The sequence below is a fragment of the Acanthochromis polyacanthus genome, chromosome 12 (assembly GCF_021347895.1).
Source record: "Acanthochromis polyacanthus isolate Apoly-LR-REF ecotype Palm Island chromosome 12, KAUST_Apoly_ChrSc, whole genome shotgun sequence".
NCBI lineage: Eukaryota > Metazoa > Chordata > Actinopteri > Pomacentridae > Acanthochromis > Acanthochromis polyacanthus.
Window position 1 is genome coordinate 1703937 of NC_067124.1, and position 23284 is coordinate 1727220.

General features: G+C 41.4%; 1 protein-coding gene across 3 annotated transcripts in view; it reads right to left on the minus strand.

Moving 5' to 3' along the window:
• Nucleotides 1–285: 285 nt before the first annotated feature.
• Nucleotides 286–23284, minus strand: part of klhl32 (kelch-like family member 32) — a 42388-nt gene continuing 19389 nt past the window's right edge. For 2 of the 3 annotated variants that reach the window (XM_022204692.2, XM_022204684.2), the window contains exons 5-10: nucleotides 17585–17683; nucleotides 11627–11842; nucleotides 8061–8966; nucleotides 5730–5922; nucleotides 3380–3474; nucleotides 286–1715 (exon numbers count right to left, since the gene is read on the minus strand). In XM_022204692.2, coding sequence (XP_022060384.1) covers nucleotides 1554–1715; nucleotides 3380–3474; nucleotides 5730–5922; nucleotides 8061–8966; nucleotides 11627–11842; nucleotides 17585–17683 — 1671 coding nt within the window. In that variant the 3' untranslated portion in view covers nucleotides 286–1553. The remainder of the gene's footprint in view (nucleotides 1716–3379; nucleotides 3475–5729; nucleotides 5923–8060; nucleotides 8967–11626; nucleotides 11843–17584; nucleotides 17684–23284) is intronic. The other variant, XM_022204700.2, reaches the window with a different exon arrangement.

Genomic DNA, 23284 nt, shown 5'->3' on the forward strand with positions numbered 1-23284 from the left:
CTGTCTCCCACAATCACCAAGTCCCATTTTCTGTCATTGCTAGTCATTTTCCAGCCTCATCAAACTGCATTGCATCTCTTCATCTGAGCGTCTTGCTGCTGCACTGCATTCCTTTTCTCCAGCAGTATCAGAGATGGCCGTGCAGAAAGATAGCAAGTAGAGGTGCTGCTTTAAAATGACGAGCAATTATCTATTTCTGCTGAATAATTCTCACAAAAGACACACCGCTCTACCTCTTTCCACTGGTATGACCACTGACAACCTTCATAAAATACATTCCAGCAATGTTTATTCATGTAGCTTTTTTATTCTGCAGATGCTCCGTATATTCTCTCAGACTCACTGCTTTGGGCAGACAAGGGAAGTGCAGGGATTGTGTTTTCTCTCTTTTGTTTACAGGACACTGATTAGCCACAACATTGAAACCACAAAGCGGTGAAGTGTGTAACATTGATTATCTTGTTACAGTGCAATGTTCTGCTGGGAAACCTTCGGTCCTGGCATTCATGTGGACACGGACACATCCCAAACATTTAAACACTGTTGGAACCCCGGCATGACTATGCTTCATCCCAGAGACCAGACCTGTTTCAGCAGCACAAGGATGACCTACAAAATAAATGCTAGGCAGGTGGTTTTAATGTTGTGGGTGATCGGTGTCTGTTTTTGAGAATCGGCATAATGCAGTACCATACATATACATACTCTGGAGAATATTCAGATGTTCTCTGTATGATGACAATGGCCAGACATTCGTTTAAACAGTCTTAGGTCCTGAGCATAATAAAAATCTCACACACTTACACGGGTCTACAGCTTGTACACAGACAGCAGTATGTCGCTGCTTTTACAGAAAGTCATTCTTTAAAGTCATTTTTACCTTATTTGAACTAAAAAAAAAATGACTATGAGTTTCAGCCTCAGGTGCTTGACACTCGTTAACCCAAAATACATCTGAGTCAACAACAAAACAGGCTTCGTCTTCTATATCTTGAAAAACATCAGCGTGTTTTTCAGGCCGCCAAAGTGATTATAGAGGTTAGATGGAAACGTCATATAGTGGTTTTAGCTAGAAAGGCTCCTCTAATGGGTTACAAAAAGAACCGTTTCTTTGAGCTCCTGCAGACAGGTGAGCAGTTCAGCAATTTCTGCTTACCATAAGTCACTTCATTGTTAATAGGGTTGACATTTTGTTCCCTCTGGGGTTATTTTCCCACCTCCCTGTCCACTACACTCGATGAATGGTGTCTCAGTTTTTTAGGAAATGCACCAAATATCCTGTATTATTGTGACAGCTTGTTCAGCAGCTTGTTCCCTAGAAGCTTGAGGAATAACATGGCTCTTGTAGATCAGGAAGGTCCTATTAATGCGTATGGGTGTCCCAGAACTCCCTGTGCGCTCCTGTGACAGGTGGCAGATTCCCGATTGATTACTATAATCAAGTAGGTTTGTGTCAGTCATGATGGTAAGTGCTGACTGTCCAGAGTTCTGCTGAGATGGCTCCGCCCTCTGGGCATGTGTTCAAGTTTTCTGGCATTTTGTTACTCAGCACTTTAAACAGCACCGATCCTGTGATGGGGGACTTGTAGAGTCTGTAGGTTTGGGCAGGTGAAATACGGAGCGGGGAGGAAACAGGTTGCTATCCCATTGGAGGCAAATGGTAGTGTTGGTCCATAAAAAACCTCCTCCTTGCCCTCCGTGCTGAGATCAAGTACCTGGGAAGAGGAAAATGCATATATTGGTATATGGTTTCCCTCATAAATGAGAGTTTTACACTATATCAGTTGTAAATAAGACAAGCTTTGGGAATGGTTTTTAGGCAGGCTAACAGTATGATTCTCATGTTGGTAATATTTATCCACTACACTGGTATGGACTGAAAATACCGTGTTTTAAAGTGAAATGTCTCAATAACTATTAAAACTTGGTGCACACATTAATGTTGCCCTCAGGATATGAAGCAATCTCTTTTGTGATTCTCTAACTTTGGCATCATCATCAAGTCCAAGTTTTCATTTGTAAGATACTTGATTTATGATCAAATGCCAACAAGAATACCTGTTCATCAGCCCTAGATGTGCTCTTACCTGTCAGGCTGTAATAAACTAACACAGTCAGCATGATAGCAGGCAACATCACCAAAGATACTACATGGCTCATACATAAAAAAGGTTTGAATGATATACAATAATAATTTAAAAAAACAGGTGTCACATACGCATCTAGACATATTGTGTCGATGCATGCTTTACTAAATGTGACACATTTCTCTGTGTAACAGGAGACAATGACTTTAAGGGGGGAAAAATTTAAAAAAAATTATTCAACATTACAACAGTAACTTTATGTGAATAATTCAATGTAAAAATTCATCTTAAAAGAGCATTTCCCATTTCAGTGACAGAAGTATTGCACAGATATTGATCAAACTGTCAAAAATGAACACCGTCTAAGGAGGTCATCCCTCACATTGTGATTTTATTGGGACCTCAGATTCTTTTTCATCTGACTCACAGAAAACCTACCCAGGAATTAGTCTGATTCTTACACCTTGTGAGCATTTATAACCCCATCTTCATTCCACATCTGAACCATATACAGCACCTAACCTTTGTTCTAAACCTGCACTACTAAAAGTCTGTGGATTAACTTATGCACAACACAAGAACACAAAAACACAGAAAGGCACATATAATAACAATCAGTTTAAAAAAAAAAATCTTCCTGTTTTTTGTTTGAAGCCAAAGCAGCTGGTGTGAGGTGCAAAAATAAGGTTTTGCATGGTAAGGTATATTTCACAATTTTCATACAAAACAACAATAGACATGTGATTAAAGCCACCTTGTACTAAACTCTGAAAGTAGTTTTCTTCTTGCATTCTTGGATGTACCTTTTAATCAATAAATCCTAAGTCTTTGTCCTCCTATACAATTATCCAAGAGAAAAGTCAATTACAGCTTCTTGGTCCCCAATTGGAATTGAAAAGAAACAGCTGTCCTTAAAACCACCCATTCTTCCCATGCCCGTCATTCACACAACTCAAACTCCAGTAGCTGTTTTAACTTTGGAGGAATAAAAAAAAATCTGACACTGTTCCAGAAATGGAGGTTGTGGGTTAAATCTGACATATACAGTATACATCTTCATTGCTGTTTTTTCAGAAATCTGTGACATTTAATCTTCACCTTTACGTCGAGGCTGAGAAAACTCTAAACAGAATTCATCAAAGCTACGGCTCACCGTCTAAGAATACAAGATGCACCGTGTAATTAATCATTTGTGGGCTGCCGCATGTATGAGCAGCACAGTTCCAACAGATGAGCTCAATTGATACCATTTGATCTGATAATTCTCTAAATCCAACATCCACACCTCTCACCTGAATGCATGCCAGCGGCTCATTAGTCCAAATGGAGTATCCTCCAACCACATAGATCCTGTCATCGTGAACGGCCACTCCGGACTCGTTTTGACCTGAAGGAGGACAGAGCCAACACAATGCTTCACCGTGCCAAGCAGAGGGCATTCTGACAGTATGACTCCCACGTCCCCCAGGAGGCAGAGAGGGAGATAAATGGAGAAAGATGGGCCAAGGGCGGGAGTGTATGGAGAGCTAAGATTGAGCTCCTGTTGTCTTTCTGTGACTTTGTCTTTCAACTTTTACAGATATAATAAGAGGAGAGGATACAAGAGCAAGGGAGGAAAGTCAAACAGGGAGGAAACGTAAAGTCACCTGGACTGTAAAGCTTGAGAGTGTATAACATGAAACGAAAAAACAATCTGATCACAACATCCTGCATGATGGAATGTGTTTAAGTGCCTGTACTCCATTCCACTACCACCCTGGAGGCTAATGACACAGCATACCCACAGGTTCAACGCAGACACGTGTGTGTTTTAATTGTATATCATCTTACTGCCTCCTCACAAACAGCAGGGAGGTTTAATGTGGTGTGTTTTCAATCTGATGAGAGGACGGGGAGGGAGCTGTACTCATCCTAAGGTCATGTGACCACATATGTACACTACATCTTTGGAATTAACTTTATATTGTGTTCCAGATAGAGTTAACATTAAAAACCTGACAACTTGGTTTCCGATCTGAAGTGTTTCACTTCAACGGTAAATATTGATGAATAAAAAAACTGCCACTGAAAGTCACGAGATCAAACCAAGGTGGGCCACATTTAACGGACAGTGACCCATTCAAATGTTACTGTCACAGCTGAGCATGTGCCATTTTCATTTCATTTCATTTCTTTATCTATTTGGCCGGGACAGTGCTTATTAATGAAAGTACAATCTCATAAGTTTACACAAGGTTGCAGTAAATGATCCGGATTTGGCATAAGTGCTAATTTCCATCCATTGTCCAATCACTTTTAACTGAAAAAAGCCAAAAACTTAAACCATGAACTGTACATGTAGTACAAACATAACATCTGAATCTGAAAAATGAAGTAAATGCAGAAGGCATGTACATTCTGTCTAATGGCCAACAGGGGGCGACACTTCTGGTCATAGAAAGATGTTAGTATTTATCTACTTCTTCCTTGATTTATTACCACAGGAAACATTTTCCTAATGAGTTTCTGGTCTCAATTGCTATTTTTAAATCTCATTTAATACAGCATGATGCTAGTTTTGCAAATTATGGTCAGATTTAGAATAAAATGACTTCCAGATAGGTGTGCGTAGTGTCCTCAGTTTTCTATACGTATTACAAATGCAAATATGTGTCTTCTGTTATCAGTATATTTTACATAAACCTGCAGTAACTGATTTGGTGACCTACTGGGGTCACACAAAGCTCTGGAGATATATAAATATATATATATATATATATATATATATATATATATATGTATGTATACACATATATATATATATAAATTTAAAGTTCACTTTCAGCAGATGCAGAGCAGCTGTTTTTTTAGCTCTGTTTTAGGGTTCCACCAGCGCTCAAGAGAAATATCATGCTCTTTAGATGCAAAATGCATCAAAGTGTTAAAGTCCATACATTTAGAATGAGGCTAAACGTGTGCAGTTGGCAGGAAAATGCCCTCTTTGCTGTTATAAAGGAATATTTTTAGGAATACACTTTTTCTCAAGAGTTACATTAAACAACTGATACCACTCACATGTCTCATTTATGAAACTCCAACCAGACTTAGTTTAGAATACAGATTGGAGACAAGGGAATAGCTAGTCTGGTTCTGTCCAAAGTTACAAAATCCACCAACTAACACTTCTAAATCTCACTATTAATGCTCTTCATCTGGTTTGTTTCATCCTTACAACCCTAATCCTTAAAACCCAAGTGTAAAAATAAAAACAAATTGTAGTTTTATGGAGGATTACATAGTAGACAGCTTATTTTCCCCAAGTGAATTCAAGAGATTTGGCTGAGCAGAGGTGGGTTTTCTGTATTTCTAGGCAGAGCCAGAGCTACTTGTTTTGCCCCTTTATCCTAAGATAAGCCAACCATCTCCTTCATAGCCAGCTAAAGACAAGAGAGCGGTAACAATCATCCCTTCTAACTCTCAAGAAAGCTGAGAAAGCTGCAATTTCTGTGTCGCTTTCAGCTTTGCTTTTATTATTTTAGGAGCGTTGGAAGAAAGAAACACCATCATGTAGGTTGGCCAGTTGTTCACAATCAACTGCTTAGTTATCTCCAGCCCCAATTAGAGTGTTTATGCTTCACATGGTGGTTTTATTACGCTGCCCACCTGTGAGGAGGCTGAAGGAGCAGCGCGTCCATTGGTCCAGGTCCATGTTGTAGGAGTCGATGTGACGGACCAGGATGCGGTCGTTGTTGTAATCCAGGTCGTTCCCGCCGAGCACATAGAGCTGCCTCCTCACCGCCGCCATGACGTGGTACACTCGCCTCTGCAACATGGGACTGCGGGCCAACCACTGGTCCTGAGGAGGAGGTGGAGGTGGTGGTGGAGTGGATGTGGGGGAGAAAAAGGCAGATGGATTTGAAGAAAGAAGGGAGAAAATGAGAGATGTAGTACAAAGAGGGAGGGAGAGAGAAACAGAGAGGGTGGAAAAGGGAAGGAGGATGAATAAGAAGATTAATATTTAAGCATATCCATGCATGGGTAATTGATGTATGCTCAGTGCTAGATAAATAACGTGACACTGGAGCTCTGGTTTGTACTAATGACTTCCCTCCCTATTTCTAATCATATGTTTCAGCCACTCCATTTTACACCAAGGATCCCTGCTCATTTCACTAAGTGTGTCGAAGCTTATTTTGTGTCAGCGTGTGTGTGTCTGTGTGTGTGTGAGTGAGTGCTTGATTGAGGCAGAGAATGAGAAAGAGAGTGTGTGTGGATTGTGTGTGTGTGTGTGTGTGTGTGTGTGTGTGTGTGTGTGTGTGTGTGTGTGTGTGTGTGTGTGTGTGTGTGTGTCTGCTGGGAGCTGACGGGTGGCCATCTGTTGAGGGTAGAGTGGGTGGGGGGTTGCTGTTGCTCTGGCAGGTGAATGTAGATTCATGGTGAATACAAATGAGACTCTCTCCCTCTCTCTTTCGCTCGCTTCTTCGTTCCCTCGCTTCCACGCAGACATGTACAAACACAGACCCATATGGATCTGCACCTTACACATATATACACCGCATACCTCCAGACTATATACAGCCTCACCGCCATCCAGGCCTCCTTAACAGCTGGTTCTTATACATACACAAACAGAAACCGCAGCTTACTACAATCCAATGTGGTGAGCTGTGTGTCCAAACACAGAAATCATATTAAATGTCAAATTTTCTTATCCATGGTGCACTGAAAGAGATGAGCGTGCCTATATGATTGCTTACTTTGTACTGAGGATAAAAGATTGTAACCTTGTAGAAGTAATATTCAGAGGATTTACATTAACAGGCCGGTACCAGTGGGGGGGGGTTGTTTTTGTGTCTACAAACACGACTGATGGACTACAAGTCCCATACTCAGTACTTCACTGAAGAAGACGTAACGTAAAGTTTCAAAATGTTATCATGTAGTTCTCCTGTTTTCCAGGATGTCAGTTGTTTCCAATAATTCCCAATGGTGTAAAAATCAATTAGCAAACACTTGATACCTGTCTGCTTTAATATTCTGCAAAGAAAAATGCCATTATTGTTACACCTACGCTGCTTTGGTGGGCCTTTTTTAAAAGTAAGCACTGCATCACCTCACAACAAAAAAATGACCAAATTCAAACTGGTAGAAACCCCAGGAAACAGACTTGTAACTGATCCTGATGAGGGTCAAAACATGCTGAAATCACAATAAGTTGCTCTTAATACAACATCTGCACAGAAGTGAATGAAACCCACTCCTGGCAGAGAAGTGGCTGAACAAAATTGTTAGTTGATTTGTTCCGGGGCACTAAGGAGCGGCATAACAAGCTGTACACACTGACATATAATAACTTTAAATGTGTTTGCTAACAGTTATTTATCCACATCCAGAAGACATAGAGCAACACTTGCATTATTTTAGAGTCCTGCTTCTGACTGCATGCAAATTTATGTCCGGTACTTATTAAATAAACCCATCTAACACTATTTGGTTTCCATGAGCTCCGGAGGGAAAATATAAATCTTTTTAGTTTGTTAAATGCTGCATTATGTTTACCAGCTAGTCGCTAATTTTATCTGTCTGCTGTTTGGTCCTGGGCAGCTTGTGTACGGAGGGCTTATCAGATCTTTTTTTAAATGATAACAGCTGCTTATTGGTGCTAGCAAAGCTGGGAGCAGGGAAAGGGAACCAAAACAGTAAAGTTAAGGGCTGTAAAACCAAAAAAGAGTGTGTTAAAAAGCTGTAGAGTTTGACGGTAATGGTCATTTGATGGTAATCTTCTGTAAGTTTGTCACTAGAATAAATCCTTCTCACATTGTGTAGTTTCTCCATGCATTGTTTACGTAAAAAAATACTGACTCGAGGAAATATGGTCAGTAATAACACAGTATACTGAGCTATTCAAGTACAAAGTTGTAATAGGATAAAATAAACACATGCAAGATTGCTTTGTTAAATACATAAAGTCAGATCTCATTCCTTCATCGTTACCTGTTCTGGGTCATACACCATCAGCCGATTTTGGTACTGAGCAGTGTTTGTTACTCCACCTGCAACACAAAGAACAACACCCTGGGATCTGTGTGTCTGTGCATGTATAAACAGGGACCAATCAGAAACACTTTTAGGAGAGTGTGTAGGTTGACTTCTTCTTTTGTCTCCTTGAGTACCTGAGACCCAGAGCAGGCTGTCAGCCACACAGCCGGCGTGGCAGGACAGTGAGCGGTCGAACGGCTGGACAAACATCCATTTATTCCTCTTGGGACAGTAGCGCTCCACAGAGGGCAGCACCTGTCTCAGCTCATTCCTGCCCCCCACTGCGTACAGGTACTGACCCAGAGCTCCCAGGACAAAGTGTTCTCTGCAGGCCTTCATGGGGGCGATCTCAGTCCACTGGTTGCCCCTGGGGTCGTATCTACAGGCAGTCCGTACGGCACACGTCCTCCCACTGTCATGCTCCACTTCACCGCCCACAACAAATAAGAAGTTCCCCATCACAGCCACACAGTGGTGGCTGCGTCCGGTGGGCATGGGTGCCAGCTCGCTCCAGTTGGACCCTCCTGCCACGCGTACGTGCTCCTGGGCAGCTGGGTTGAAGTACCGCAGCTCCCTGACTCTGCTCACTTCACGCTTGCGCCCCCCAATTATATAGAGGGTGAGGGACTGGAAGCGAGGCCTGGTGCGAGCTGACTGGTGGAGGGGCTGAGCGAAGGTGGAGTGGTGGTAGTCCAGGGCCTCGTCCACCAGGGCGGCGGCAGTGGGGCTGGACTGGACAAGAGGATGGCTACGGGCGAGGTGGTGCAGGGTGGGCACGTCCATCAGGCCGTAGCGGATGTGCTGCAGCAGATCCTCAGTGTACTGATATCGACAGTCGTGTTCCAGCCACAAAACCACCAACTAAACACAGAAAGAAAGGAAATACCAGCAGTCATTACCACCTGAAATGGGGAACATTTTGCCATATAAAGTTAGCCTATAATATTACCCAAAGTTAGCATGTCATGTCATTTTAAAGCCCAATTTGTTAACTGTCAAATTACTGTTCCACTAAGAGATTACAGTTTAAATGGGGTGCATCATCTTAAATTCACCGTGCGTTTCCGTCTTTTATACATTATTGATGAAATAAGTTCAGTTTAATTTGGCTTTGATATTCTGACATAGATTTTTCCACAAAGTCAAGGGGATGATCCAAAGAAAATAATAATAATAACTCTGAGGAGATCTTTGATTTCTTTTCATTTTTAATTTGAAACAAAAAGCTCCACAGCCTCATCATTTTCATCCAGTGAATTCAAAAAGAAAAATGAGGAGGAGGAGGAAGAATACGATAATGCTAAAGACAAGAAGTTAAGAACAGAGAGAGGAAAGACAGAATAAACGGTCCAAAAGGAAAGAAAATATGAAACGAAAAAAGATTAGAGGACAAGGAAGAAAAAACAAGATGTGAGGAAAGAAACGATTGAAGGGCTGCTAATCAGAATTATTTTTCTAGACACCTATAGGCTATTATGGCAAGACTGAGGAAAAGCCAGCACTGGAGCTGCCAACACACACACACACACACACACAAACACACACACACACACACACACACACAAACACACACACACACACACACACACACACACACACAAACACACACACACACACACAAACACACACACACACACACACACACACACAAACACACACACACACACACACATGCAAGCATTTATTAATCAGCAGCATTCAATATACAGACTGCAAATATCCACAGGCGCCCTCCTTTGTTTAATGCAGGCGAACTGGGTAGCAGGGAAGGGATTTAATTGAACTCGAGAGCAGTGGAAGGTTATTTAGCTGCGACGAGGTGTGAATGTGGGCGAGATGACTGGAGATCACTGATACCATTATCAGGAAAACAAAGTGGTTTTTAACGCAGTCGGTGCAGAGAATGAGAACTTATTACGGGGGAATAAAGGCAAGTTTTGGGGGGGAAATGGACACAAGGAAGAACAAATCACATTCACAACAACACAGCTGAAATAAAAACAGGATCTGGTGAGTGTGACGTGACGTGTGCATTTCTTCACTACACAAACGGTCTTTCCTTTATATCCCCTTCTCAAGGTGTGAATATGCAACAAACATGGAAATCAGGCCTCTGTCTTGTTTGCGGTATCTGTGCCACTCTCCTGTCTCTTCCTCCCTTTCCTCTATTGCTCACCCCGCCTCTCTCCTCCTCATCGCTCTGAAGTGACAGTGTGTGTGTTGTGTGTGTGTGTGTGTGTGTGTGTGTGTGTGTGTGTGTGCGTGCGAGCACTACGGCAGCTGACTGTGAAGGTCACGCTGCATCACACAACTTCCTCGGGGCACAGAATAAATCAACTCCCTCCTTCCACTGAAAGAGAAAGTGCGAGAGAGAGAGAAAGAGTGTGTGTTGGTGAGAAGGGGAGAGAAAGAGATAGTGAGAGAGAGAGGTAAAGGGGAGGAGGGGAAGCTACAGAAAGGCAAGAAAGAAAAAGAGAGAGAGAAGGGGAAGGAAAAAAAACAAAGGCAGAGAAAATGTGATTTCCAGAGCGTGAGAGACTCTAAGAAAACTCTGAGTGACGATGATTGACGTCCGAGCTATATCGGTCCGGTATAGCCGCGCCACCCCGCCACCCTCCAGCCCCCCATCCTTTCGGACGACAGCCCCCGCTTGCTGTTCGCTTCCGTCTGATGCCCAAATTAACCTTCTGGGCGAAGTGAAGGAGGCCCAAAGCAGCCTAATCAGAGGCTGATTATGGCGGCGGCGGCTGGCTAAAGGGTCAGGGTAATTGTGCCATCAGAGGCCTGATTGTTTTCAATCAGACGGGCGGCCGAGTGACAGCTGGGGGATTGGGGCCCTGATGGAGCCGCGGTGGGCCTAATCAGAGAAGAGAAGGGGAGAAAAGAAAGAGAGGGAGACAGAACCGAGGTGGGGTGGAGGGGGGAGGTAGTGGGAGTGGTGCGGGGGCTGATTGGTGCAAATGAACAGTCAAAACGGCGAGTCCCCACCCCGCTACACTGCCTGCTTCACTCCACGATCCCCACAGTTCATCACATGCACGCTGCCATGGGATGCACGGACTGACAGCATCTTGTGCAGCCAGAAACAGTCCTTCACGTTGCATATCCTCATTTATTTAAACAAACAGTATATGAGATGCAGATGGCAGTGTTTGATTTGCCGTGTATTGCTGTGTGTGTGTGTGTGTGTGTGTGTGTGTGTGTGTGTGTGTGTGTGTGTGTGTGTGTGTGTGTGTGTGTGTGTGTGTGTGTGTCATATGTACTGAGAAGTTTGGTGCCAAGATGCAATTTGTTTAGCAGATATGATTGTTTCTCACTTCCTTTCTCATCTAAATATTACCATAACACTGTGCTTTAACACTTTAGCACTGCATCACATGGAAAACTCATGCCCACATCACACACACACACACACACACACACACACACACACACACACACACACACACACACACACACACACACACACACACACACACACACACACACACACACACACACGCGAGCTTCCAGAGCCATACCTTCCATATCTCCTCCTCGCTCAGGGAGGTGAGACGGTCGCTCTTCAGCACCTCCCTGAGGAGGCGGTAGGGCAGCTGCAGAGCCTCGTCCTTCCGGCTCTGGCTCAGCTCAGACAGATGCTCCACCAGGAAGCCCACCACGGCCTCCTCTAAGGAGGGGAGGTGGAACAGGTCGGCCACGCGGTACAGCTCCAGGTAGTTCACGCTGCTCAGCTCCTGGGAGATGAACATAAAAAAAGCACACACACACACACAGATGAATGGAAGCTTTCACCATCAACAACAGATACAAGGCTTCAGAGACAGCTGTCAGATCATGTGACGCTTCGAATACACCAATGAGGAGGACATTTGTGAGGAAGAGTTTATAAAAATAGACATTTAAAGAATGGTTATGGGTGGTAAAACATATGTCATGTGAATCTTCACTTTGATAAGAAGCTGGAGCAACACTTTTTAGGTTTCAAATGATCCTGATCAGCTCCAATCAGTCGGAATCATTTTATTAAGCTGGTGTATAAAAAAATGTACTTATGTAAAAGTCCATTTAGTTTTCTTTTGCATCATTTAGTCTGTAGAGGGTCACATTTACGAATTATAAAGGTAGAAAAGTTGGAGAAACACACAAAATCCCAATACATATATACATATAAGCCATAAGTATATACATATGCATTAACTCTGGTTTAATTTCAGTGTCATGACAACATCACAGATGCCAAATGGAGACAGTCAGAGAGACAGAGAGGGCGAAATAAAAGAAATTAAAGTCTGACTAGTGGAATAAGACTGCCATCTTCTGGTTGTCCTTCAGCACATGCAAACAAGCAGCTACATCCTACTCTACTCCATGTCATAATGTCATAATAATGGGAAATTTTATGGATCAGCCACTTTAAAAGCAGTCATTTGCACAGTGTGAAATCGCACTTTTACTACAAGAAATTACTACTATTTTGCATGAAAAAAGTATGTACGGTGTATCTCATTTCTGAAAAGTCAGAATCAGGAATCAGAGCAAATAAGCACATACACCCCCTGCCAAAAGTTTTAGGACACTTTCTCATTCAAATAAAGTAGAACCTGTCCTACAACTTTTGACAGAGGGTGTAGGTCACGGGTGTCAAACATACGGCCTGGGGCCAAAATCTGCCCACTAGAGGGTCCAGTCTGGCCCACAGGATGACGATGATGATGCAAAATGAAAAAAATTACAAATGTGAAAATGAATCCTTCCTGTGAAACTATTTAAAGGCATTGGACATTGTGCAATATGATGTCGGTCAGCAGCTTCAGTATGACAGAGTTTGGTTTGGTGGAACTTTATTGTTGATGCACTGTCACAACTTTTATGCATTTTTATGTATGAATTTTATAGATTTACATGGCAGGGGGATAACTAAACCTTTCACTTTAGCTTGTGTGGTCTGTCAGGATTACTACACAGATGTGGAAATGATTGTAAATTGAAGTTGTATAATATTACATTGTTCAGGTCCAGATACCTGTGACTAAATGTTTGTGTCTTTGTCGACTCTGTGATCTGTAAGTTGTAATGTGGAAATGATAAACTGAAGCACAATGTTGATAAAATTTCTCTTATTTCTCTTCAAAAAAATCAAGTTGTTCATAATGTCTTGTAAAAAGATAGTACATTAAATGTGAATATTTTCAGAATAGATAGATAGATAGACATACAGATATTTTATTAATCCCGAGGGAAATTCAAGGGAAAAAAAAAATCCACATCCATAGGATATATAATAATACATAATTGATGCGTGTAGAAAAAGTCGAGAGAAAAAAAAGCTAAAACCGTTAACAAACTCTGACACAAACGGAGCTACTGAAGAGGCTGCCACTTGCGTCAGCACCGGAAGTGATATGAATGTACTTTTTTGCACTAAAGCAAAGGGAAAACGTTTGGAGCTGTCATTATTTATAGGTTATTATGGTATGATTTTACTGGTCTGGCCCACTTAAGATCAAACTGGACTAAAAGTAGCCCCTGAACTAAAATGAGTTTGACTCCCCAATATAGGTCTTATTAAAATGATGAATATACAAATAATCACAACAACAAAAACACATTAATACCAGTTAAAATGATGCTGCAGTACACAGCAAGTACAGGATTGATCATTATTCAGCACTCAATTAACTTCATCAGTATCCATGGGATCATACAGATGATTTACTGGCTGATTTATCTGATTTTCAATCAGCTGCTGCAGTGTGTGTTAGGAAATCAATGTAAGTGGCCTGTCTTTACTCCAATCAAACAGCAAAACCAACAGCCAGCTGATATGACAGTTGTGTTAAGCACACGAATGTAATGAAAATGCACAAATGAACAAAAATAAATAAACAAATAAACAGCAAAAAATAAAACAGCTTGCCATTTTGTTTCTAATGAGATGTGGTCGCTCTTCAATACAAGCCAACACAGATTATTCCTTTACGACCACCAGATGGCACATTAGAGCCATGTTTACCATTGTGATGTAACTGTACAGACCTGGATGGTAAAATACAGTATAAAAAGGTTCCTGTGGGGGAGATCTGAGGACACAGGATTAAATAATATATGTAAATTGCTGTGTAGACTATAAGCCGTACATGTATGCAGCTGTATGATTCTAAAACTACTGCAAAATGCTTAAGTTCCAGGGAAAGCCATTTTGTAAAGCTGTACATCAGATACTTTGGACTTGTTCTGCTCTGAACCACCTCAGTCGGGTTTGTTTTTATCTGCACCAGTTCTTGGAAACGTACCCAGAGGACAGCAGGCTGACTTTGCTTCTGTCTGCAACACATGCATCTCAGTCTTGTGATAAAATGTATGAAAGAGGCAGCTGGGTGGCCCAGTTCTTAAACAGACCTGAACTCAGACACTTTACAGCAGACGACAAACATAAAACCTGCTGAAGCCCTCAGCAACACTCTGGATGCTGCTGTCCTCCAGCCGACTCTGACCTCTGACCTGCTTGCAGAGGAGGATTCACACTAGACCATTAATTACAGCAGCAGACTGCAGTGTTACTGTACAAGGATTTATTTCCACATCAAACTTTGGGGTCATTTCTGCTTAAAGGAACAGCTCGACATTTAAAGAGACGCACTTTTCACGCCTTTTTGCTGAGATATATGAAAAGATTGATACCAAAACATGACTCCTGTTCAGAAAATATGAAGCTAGAACTGGCAGACAGTTAACTCAGCTTAGTAAAAAGACCAAAAACAGAGGGAAACAGCTCGGATGGCTCTGTCAAAAATCTACCTACCAGCACCTCTAAGACTCATGAACTGACATGTAATATAAAATAAGAATATAAGACGTGAGCATAACCAAAAATAATAATAACAAAGCACATAACACTCCAAAAACCAACATTTTTGAACACTTTTGGACACTAGTGTTTGGCTTGAAATGAACAAATGTGTCATCAAGTGAGCAGACTAGGGTAATAATTGTGATATTTAAAAATTGACATGTTGATGTCAAGTTAGTAATAATCAAAAGCTGATATGGTAAATATTCCAGCTACAGTAACTATCTGGTTGTCACCCAGACATAAAACAACATACAGAACAGAATGTCCATCCGCCTCCCTAAACTGATTTATTTGCCAGAAAAGAGGCAAAACACACAATTAACAAGGTTAATGTGATTCATTTGGATGACAACTTGTGTGTTTCTCATATCTACAGATATTGCAATAATATCATTATTGTGGCTTCTTTTGGCTGCATAATGATGTAGTGAAAATCTCTTATCATGGCAGCCCTATTCCAGACCAAACCAGGCTAACTGTACCCTCTTGTTTCCAGTATTTAAACTGGTTTAGTGGCATATTTAGCATCTAGACTTGAAATTGATTGTAGTCTTCTCATCTGGCTGTAGGTTAGAAAGCCAAAAAGAAGAAACAAAGGGCTGTTCCAAAAATGTTGAACTCTTCCTTTATTGGTGTTGCTGTTTATTCTCTGGTTTTTCTCATTTGCACATCATTATATCAGAGACGGTGTTGTTTAGCCAGGATTGTTCCACAGGGAATCCAGGTGATTCAGCCTGTAAACACTTTATTCCTGTCACTGTTTTATATGGGCACAGACACTCAAGCGATAGTAGGGAATCAAAAACAAACGGCTGGTACACATGTCAGCTTGACCGTGGTTGTTCTTCATTTTTAGTCCAGTCTTAGTCTTTTACTCCACTATTGGTGAAAACATGAATAAGTCATGTGGGTATGGTTTTATCAGAAATAAGCAATCCGTATCAATACAATCACAATAATCTCTTTGGAAAATGAAATTCTATCAATTTTCATAACAAAAGGGGAGGTCCTGACTGCCTAATAATGTCTACAGTTTGTTCCCTCATATTCTGTCTACCTCTAAAGGCAAAAATGCCAAAAAAAAGAATGAAATGTGAAGATCAAAAAGCAAGTCCAGTTCTTGTTCCGTGCTGCTCTGTTGTATGACAGCCTGAGCGGTCGGTAGTGCAGCTAATGATTTGGATATTAATACAGGGAGTCCCTACAGTCTGGACACACAGGAAATCTCATTAACTATCATTTTGTTGCCTCCACAGATTAAACATGGCTTTGTTTAAAGAAGAAAGAGTTGAACTGGTACTTCTCAGTGGATGTGAAGGATGGACGTATGGAAAGATAGGGTTAGGGGTAGGGAAGTGATATTTTGAACTCAGCATTAATTTTCATGACCAATTCTTTAGTTTTGGCTGGTACATTTGGTCGTACAGAACAGAGTTTGTCCATGAAATGGCTCGTTTCTCTAAACTTTTTAACCACCGTTGCCACCGTGGAAAAGCCAAGTGGAATCCTCCTTGGATGGCATGCATTAAATTCATCTGCTATCTTTCCACATGCCCATCCTTCATATTAGGGCTGAAATGATTCCTCGAGCTATTCGAGGAATTTGACTACTCAAATTCCCTCTTGGGAAAATTCTCTGAATCAAGGCTTCATTTAATCCACTACATACTAGACCCCAGATCACTAAATGGTGGACTGTGGTCCGAGTCTGGACACACACTTCCTCCTATACGGACCTGGACGAATAGTCAATAAATCATAAGGGGATTTTAAATTCAACGGGACATTTCTATTTTAACCACTGCAGCTTTTCTAATGTTTACAGCATTTAGCAGATCAGAGGCTGAACTATGAAGACTGCTTGACATAGTCAGACTTAAATGTACTATACACCACAGATGTCTGCTGGTGTTCCACCACGACGTTTGTTTCTGTTACACAGCATGTTCACTTCCACTTTTGATGGTGTATTGGGGGTGGCATGGCTCAGTGGGTAGAGTGGCCGTCTTGTAACCGAAGGGTTACCGGTTCGATCTTTGGCTCAGGTCGAGGTAGATATAGATATTTCTATATAAATATTTACCATTTAATGTGCACGGAATCCGATTACTCGATTAATCAATAGAATACTCAATTACTGAAATAATTGATAGCTGCAGCCCGACTTCATGTCTACTGAGAAGTACGAGTTCAGCTTTTTCTTCTTTAAACAAAGCCATATTTAATCTGTGGAAGCAAAAAAATGATAGTTAATGAGATTTCCTGTGTGTCCAGACTGTAGGGACACCCTGTACAATAAAGGTGTGAAGTAAGTTGTACAAGTAAGTAAAAGCTGTTCCACTTTAATTTAAGTGGCTCATTTGTAAATGTACTCTCTATTCCCCTGCAGACAGAATCAACTGTTCCTAAGAGAAACACACCTCTGAAAACTCAATGATATTACAGAATCTCCATTAGGATGATGGGACCCTGTGCTGTGAAGCAGTTATTTCTTTAATTTCTCGGGTAACATCTGCAGCTCACACACAAGGACAGCAGTGTGTGTGTGTGTGTGTGTGTGTGTGTGTGTGTGTGTGTGTGTGTGTGTGTGTGTGTGTGTGTGTGTGTGTGTGTGTGTGTGTACCTGGATGAGGTAGTGTGAGCAGAGACTGAGCAGCTCCAGCAGCTGCAGGTGGCTGCCTGCAGACAGGACGTCCTGGATCACCGCCGGCTCCAGCAGAATCTGGCCAGCGGAGATAAACAAGGTCGTTAGGTTTCTTTCATAGATTTTTTGAGTTTCAGTTTCACTGCAGTCAAGTTTCAGGTTGTTTTAGGACACTGATTCGCTAAGCATTCTGACAGTACCGGTAAATGAAATTATGTTTAGAATGGTACTTTGCTTTATGTACTTTAGGTATTACGGCTCAAATGAATCCTGCGTAAACCTCAAAAATTAAACTACCAGTCTGCCTAATTTATTAAACCCTAAACTCACAGCTTTTCCTTAAACAGTTGTTGAAAACCATTGTTCTTTAATGTGTTTAAAAACTTGAATACCATATTTTCACTCATTAAATTCAGTATCATTAGTATTTTCTCCCAAACTGGCAATTGTCCATCACTGATGGAATATTTATACACAGAAACAAGGATGAAAAGTTCAAGTCAGCTGTAAAGGAGTAAATCTGCATGTTAAATATTACAAATTTAGCTCCAGGAAAATAAATTTGGCAGCAACAGCAGTGGACAAAACAATGTTGTAATTACTGTAAAACGGTTGGTGTAAATCATGAGTACGTCTCAATAATGTGTGCAGCTACTGTAGTTGTTGTGTAACACGGACAGAATAAGTATAAATAGAGTTTATTGATCTAAAAATCTGCTTTTTGGCATCTGTAATTGTAAAATTGTTATCAATAGTTTGGTTTACAGATATGTAGAAATGTTTGGAATATCACTCATAATGTGCATCTTACAGTTAAACCTGCAGTGTGGAACTTCTGTCTCAACTTCTGGATGGTGAGTTTCTCTTTTACCTGCACCATCAGATACCTCCCTTGGACCTTTCTTAGTTTTCTCTGCTGATGCCTGCTCTTTCTCCATCACTATGGTTGATCCACCTGTCAGTTCAATCAGCAATGTGTGAATCATCTGGCCAGTTTTTAAATGGGACTGATGTTCATTTGTATGTAGAAGTTCCTGAGCATAAACTGCATGAGCTGACTTCAAAACCAGGAAGTATACTACAATATATATGTATTGTCGTTTTTTAGTTCTGTTTAGGGTTGATTTTGATTGACAATAACCAAATATATTCACAAACATTTGCTCCATCCAGTGTAACAGAAACAGTGGAGGTGACTATAACAGATTTCACAGCATAAAAAGACCTGCTGTGCCAATGTGCTTGATTCACTATTATCCTCTACAGACTACAGCAACATACAGTATTCAGGCAATTATTATCGCAGTGATTCTGCCAAAATGCTTCCTGTTTAGCTGAATGAACAGCAGTTGAAATGATCTGCTGAAAGCTTCCGTCTGTTTCCTCCATATTATCCGCCCGTATGAAACATAAAGCTCTGTCACACAGCCAGTTCATACTCTTAAGCTCTCAGGAGCAGAGCCAGGTAGTGCTGGAGTATAGTGTCTATTCTAAGCACACTAACAGCACCACATGGAAATAAATATTCAAATAATGACTTTCATAATAACCAAATCAGACCAAACAGACCCCAAGTTACCTCTCATAGAATGAACTCACCTACTCCAAATGCAGTTTAGTTTGATTTTGAAAGGCAGGAACAAGCCTTTGATAATCCATTCAGCAGTGCTGCCCTACATAACCAGAGAGCCGTGACTGCATCAGTAGTGAAAGTGAGAAAAATGACTTCATCATTGGTCTCCCTCGCCTCTCACCACTGTATCAACAGTGGTGGGCTGAAAACGGTTCAGCTGCATTAATGGGTATCTTTTTGTTTTTGTTTTTTTGGGGGGATTTTTGCTTCAAGCCTAGCCTAGATCTTTTTCTATCATTTTTAATGATTACATGCTATAAATACACACATAAATTGACCACATTAGGATTTATGCAAACAGTTCATTTTAATTCATTAAGACATCTGTTTAAAGTAGTAAAATATTTTCCCTGGAACTCCATAGAGCCACGTCCCACAGCAAGCTTTTCTGATAAGGTTATTTTTTCTTCTTTCTCTGCAATTAGCTACATCTGCACATTCTCATTTATCACAGTATGTTTTCCTGCCAAGCCTGGGCAGCAGTCCAGTTAACCACCCGCACCAGCTCGGGCCTCATAAGCCTAACATATTAAGACAGAGAGCAAAAATAAGTGGTTATGTGATTCAATTATGAGGATCTGTACGCACTGTGCTTTTAAAAAGAACACTTCAATCTTTGATTGCCAATCACAGTCAAAATTCTCTGCTCCAATCACCTCCACTTCTGTTGGATGATTTCAAACTAAGTTAAACATGTCATCAAAAGCATCAAACACTATATTTTCTTCTTTGACTCAATCAGTGTCCTGTCAGGCTGCAGTGGTATTGACGGCAAGCCAAAATAATGACAGTAATAACTGTAAGTGAACGCTCTTCATTTCCCGCTCTGCTCTCCACTCCAGAGGCCCACTACAGTTTGAGCACTTCAACCTCACACAGCAGAAGTCAGTTTTATAACACTGTGCCTGGTTCAGTGTGGGAGTACAATGAGCTCTTGTGTAAACCGACATTTATTGCGCCTGCTACTTGCGAGCTTTCAGCTGGAGGAGACAAAATAAAAGATGCTTGTGTGGCAAGAATGTATACATCTTCTACTTTAGAATCTGGCCCATGTAGGCTCACACCACACTTTGAGCTTAGTAAAAGAGCTTTTTAGGGAAATTTTAATTCTGCGTGTAATAAAAGGATGTTTAATTGATCCGCTTTTCCACTGTGCTCCTGGTGTGCAGTAAAAATTCCAATGAAGTTAATAACCGACTTCCAATCTGTGAGCATCCTGTGGCAGCATGTCTCCTCACTCACCCCGCTGGCCTATGACATGTGACGGAAGGCTTTTTAGTAGGTCATTATTTACGGAGTGGGGATAAGCATATTGCCCTCATCTCATCTGCTATCATCTCCTCTGGGCAGACAGGAGCTGAGCCAACCAAAGCAGGGCGGCTTGCAAGCCTGCTGTTGACCTACTTACACTGCCTAACCGACTCACTCTTTGCTCATTTCCACTGTGGAAATAAAATTAGGAGTAATTACAAAGTTCCTGGCCTCTCCATATATGAAATAAGCCGCTAGGCTGCTTAGTGGAGCCAGAATCACTGGCACAAAGAAAGGTCAAGGAAGGCTATTAGAAATGATCTCTTTATTGATGGGGTGAGAAGGGAAGGACACGCTGACGTCACTCACATGACCGTCTCCTCATGACAGCCTCAGCTTAGAAATGTAATACTGAGCTCCTTCTCAAATGTGAATTTAAATGTGTTTCTTGTTTCAGTCTGAGAATATTGTAGTAACAGTTTGATAGCAGCAGGCAGAGAAGTGACCAGTTTATGGTCGAATCTGATCCAACACCTGCACGCTCCTGGATAACACGATCATCCTGAAGTAGAAGCTTATGCTGCACAGATTAAAGAGGCAATCTGCAAAATCCATGTTATGGTTTATTTTTGTGGCATATTTGCACAGATGAGAAGTAACTACTGTACAACTAAAGTACTCATACTTTAGTTGAGTATTTCAAATGTTTACGTCATTAGACTCCTCTAACTACATTTTTACTCTACTAGCAAGAGCTATGCAATACACTTGGTCAGCTAATTATAATATGTTTAAATTTTCATGCCCCACTGGTATACGAAGTAGTCAAAATTAGCTCCACTTTGACCACCTACAGCTTTGATATTGCTCACACATAAATACAGCATTAGTAATAATCAACCCGGTCTCACGGGGATTCGTGAAACTGTCACGTAAGTTTTAGTTTCGGTTTCGTGCGCACCAACACGATTTCGTCATGTTTTTCGTGCCGCTCACCACGAAATGTTTTTCGCTGTGGTAATCACATCTGAAAGTGGTTTATACCGGCGGATTCATGACGATCTAAGCTGTCCATCGGCGTATACTGCTTGTGTGATTGCGTTTGCGGCCGCCGGCCGCCGGACATTCTTGAAATTCCTATGCAAATTGGTAAGTGTACCACTGGCTTATGGTTAGGTTATGGTTAGGTTATGGTTAGGGTTATGGTTAGGGTTATGTTTAGGGACGATGTCATGCAAAATATAGCGTTGGATTCGCCACGGTTTTACATTAAAAATATAATATACACATTCTTTTGAAATACGTTCTGAGTGGCACGAAAAGTCCGCCGTTTAAAATACATTGGTGCGCATTTCGTGGTGAGCGGCACGAAAAACATGACGAAATCGTGTTGGTGCACACGAAACCGAAACTAAAACTTACGTGACAATTTCACGAATCCCCGTGAGATCGGGCTGTAATAATCCCATGATATATACACACGTGGACAAAATTGTTGGTACCCCTCAGTTAAACAAGGAAAAACCCACAATTCTCACTGAAATCACTTGAAACTCACAAAAGTAACAATAAATAAAAATGTATTGAAAATTAAATAATCAAAATCAGCCATCACTTTTGAATTGTCGATTAACATAATTATTTAAAAAAACAAACTAATGAAATAGGGCTGGACAAAAATGATGGTACCCATAACTTAATATTTTGTTGCACAACCTTTTGAGGCAATCACTGCAATTAAACGATTTCTGTATTTGTCAATGAGCGTTCTGCAGCTGTCAACAGGTATTTTGGCCCACTCCTCATGAGCAAACAGCTCCAGTTGTCTCAGGTTTGATGGGTGTCTTCTCCAAATGACATGTTTCAGCTCCTTCCACATATGTTCAATGGGATTCAGATCTGGGCTCATAGAAGGCCACTTTAGAATAGTCCAACGCTTTTCTCTCAGCCATTCTTGGGTGTTTTTGGCTGTGTGTTTTGGATCGTTGTCCTGTTGGAAGACCCATGACCTGCGACTGAGACCAAGCTTTCTGACACTAGGCAGCACATTTCTCTCCAGAATGCCTTGATAGTCTTCAGATTTCATCGTACCTTGCACACTTTCAAGACACCCTGTGCCAGATGCAGCAAAGCAGCCCCAAAACATTACTGAGCCTCCTCCATGTTTCACCGTAGGGACAGTGTTCTTTTCTTCGTATGCTTGGTTTTTGAGTCTATGAACATAGAGTTGATGTGCCTTACCAAAAAGCTCCAGTTTGGTCTCATCTGTCCAAAGGACATTCTCCCAGAAGCTTTGTGGCTTGTCAACATGCATTTTTGCAAATTCCAGTCTCGCTTTTTTATGAGTTTTTTTCAGCAGTGGTGTCCTCCTTGGTCGTCTCCCATGAAGTCCACTTTGGCTCAAACAACGACGAATGGTGCGATCTGACACTGATGTACCTTGGCCTTGGAGTTCACCTTTAATTTCTTTGGAGGTTGCTCTGGGCTCTTTGGATACAATTCCAACGATCCGTCTCTTCAATTTGTCATCAATTTTCCTCTTGCGGCCACGTCCAGGGAGGTTGGCTACTGTCCCGTGGGTCTTGAACTTCTGAATAATATGAGCCACTGTTGTCACAGGAACTTCAAGCTGTTTAGAGATGGTCTTATAGCCTTTACCTTTAAGATGTTTGTCTATCATTTTTTTTCGGATGTCCTGGGACAATTCTCTCCTTCGCTTTCTGTTGTCCATGTTCAGTGTGGTACACACCTTTTCACCAAACAGCAGGGTGACTACTTGTCTCCCTTTAAATAGG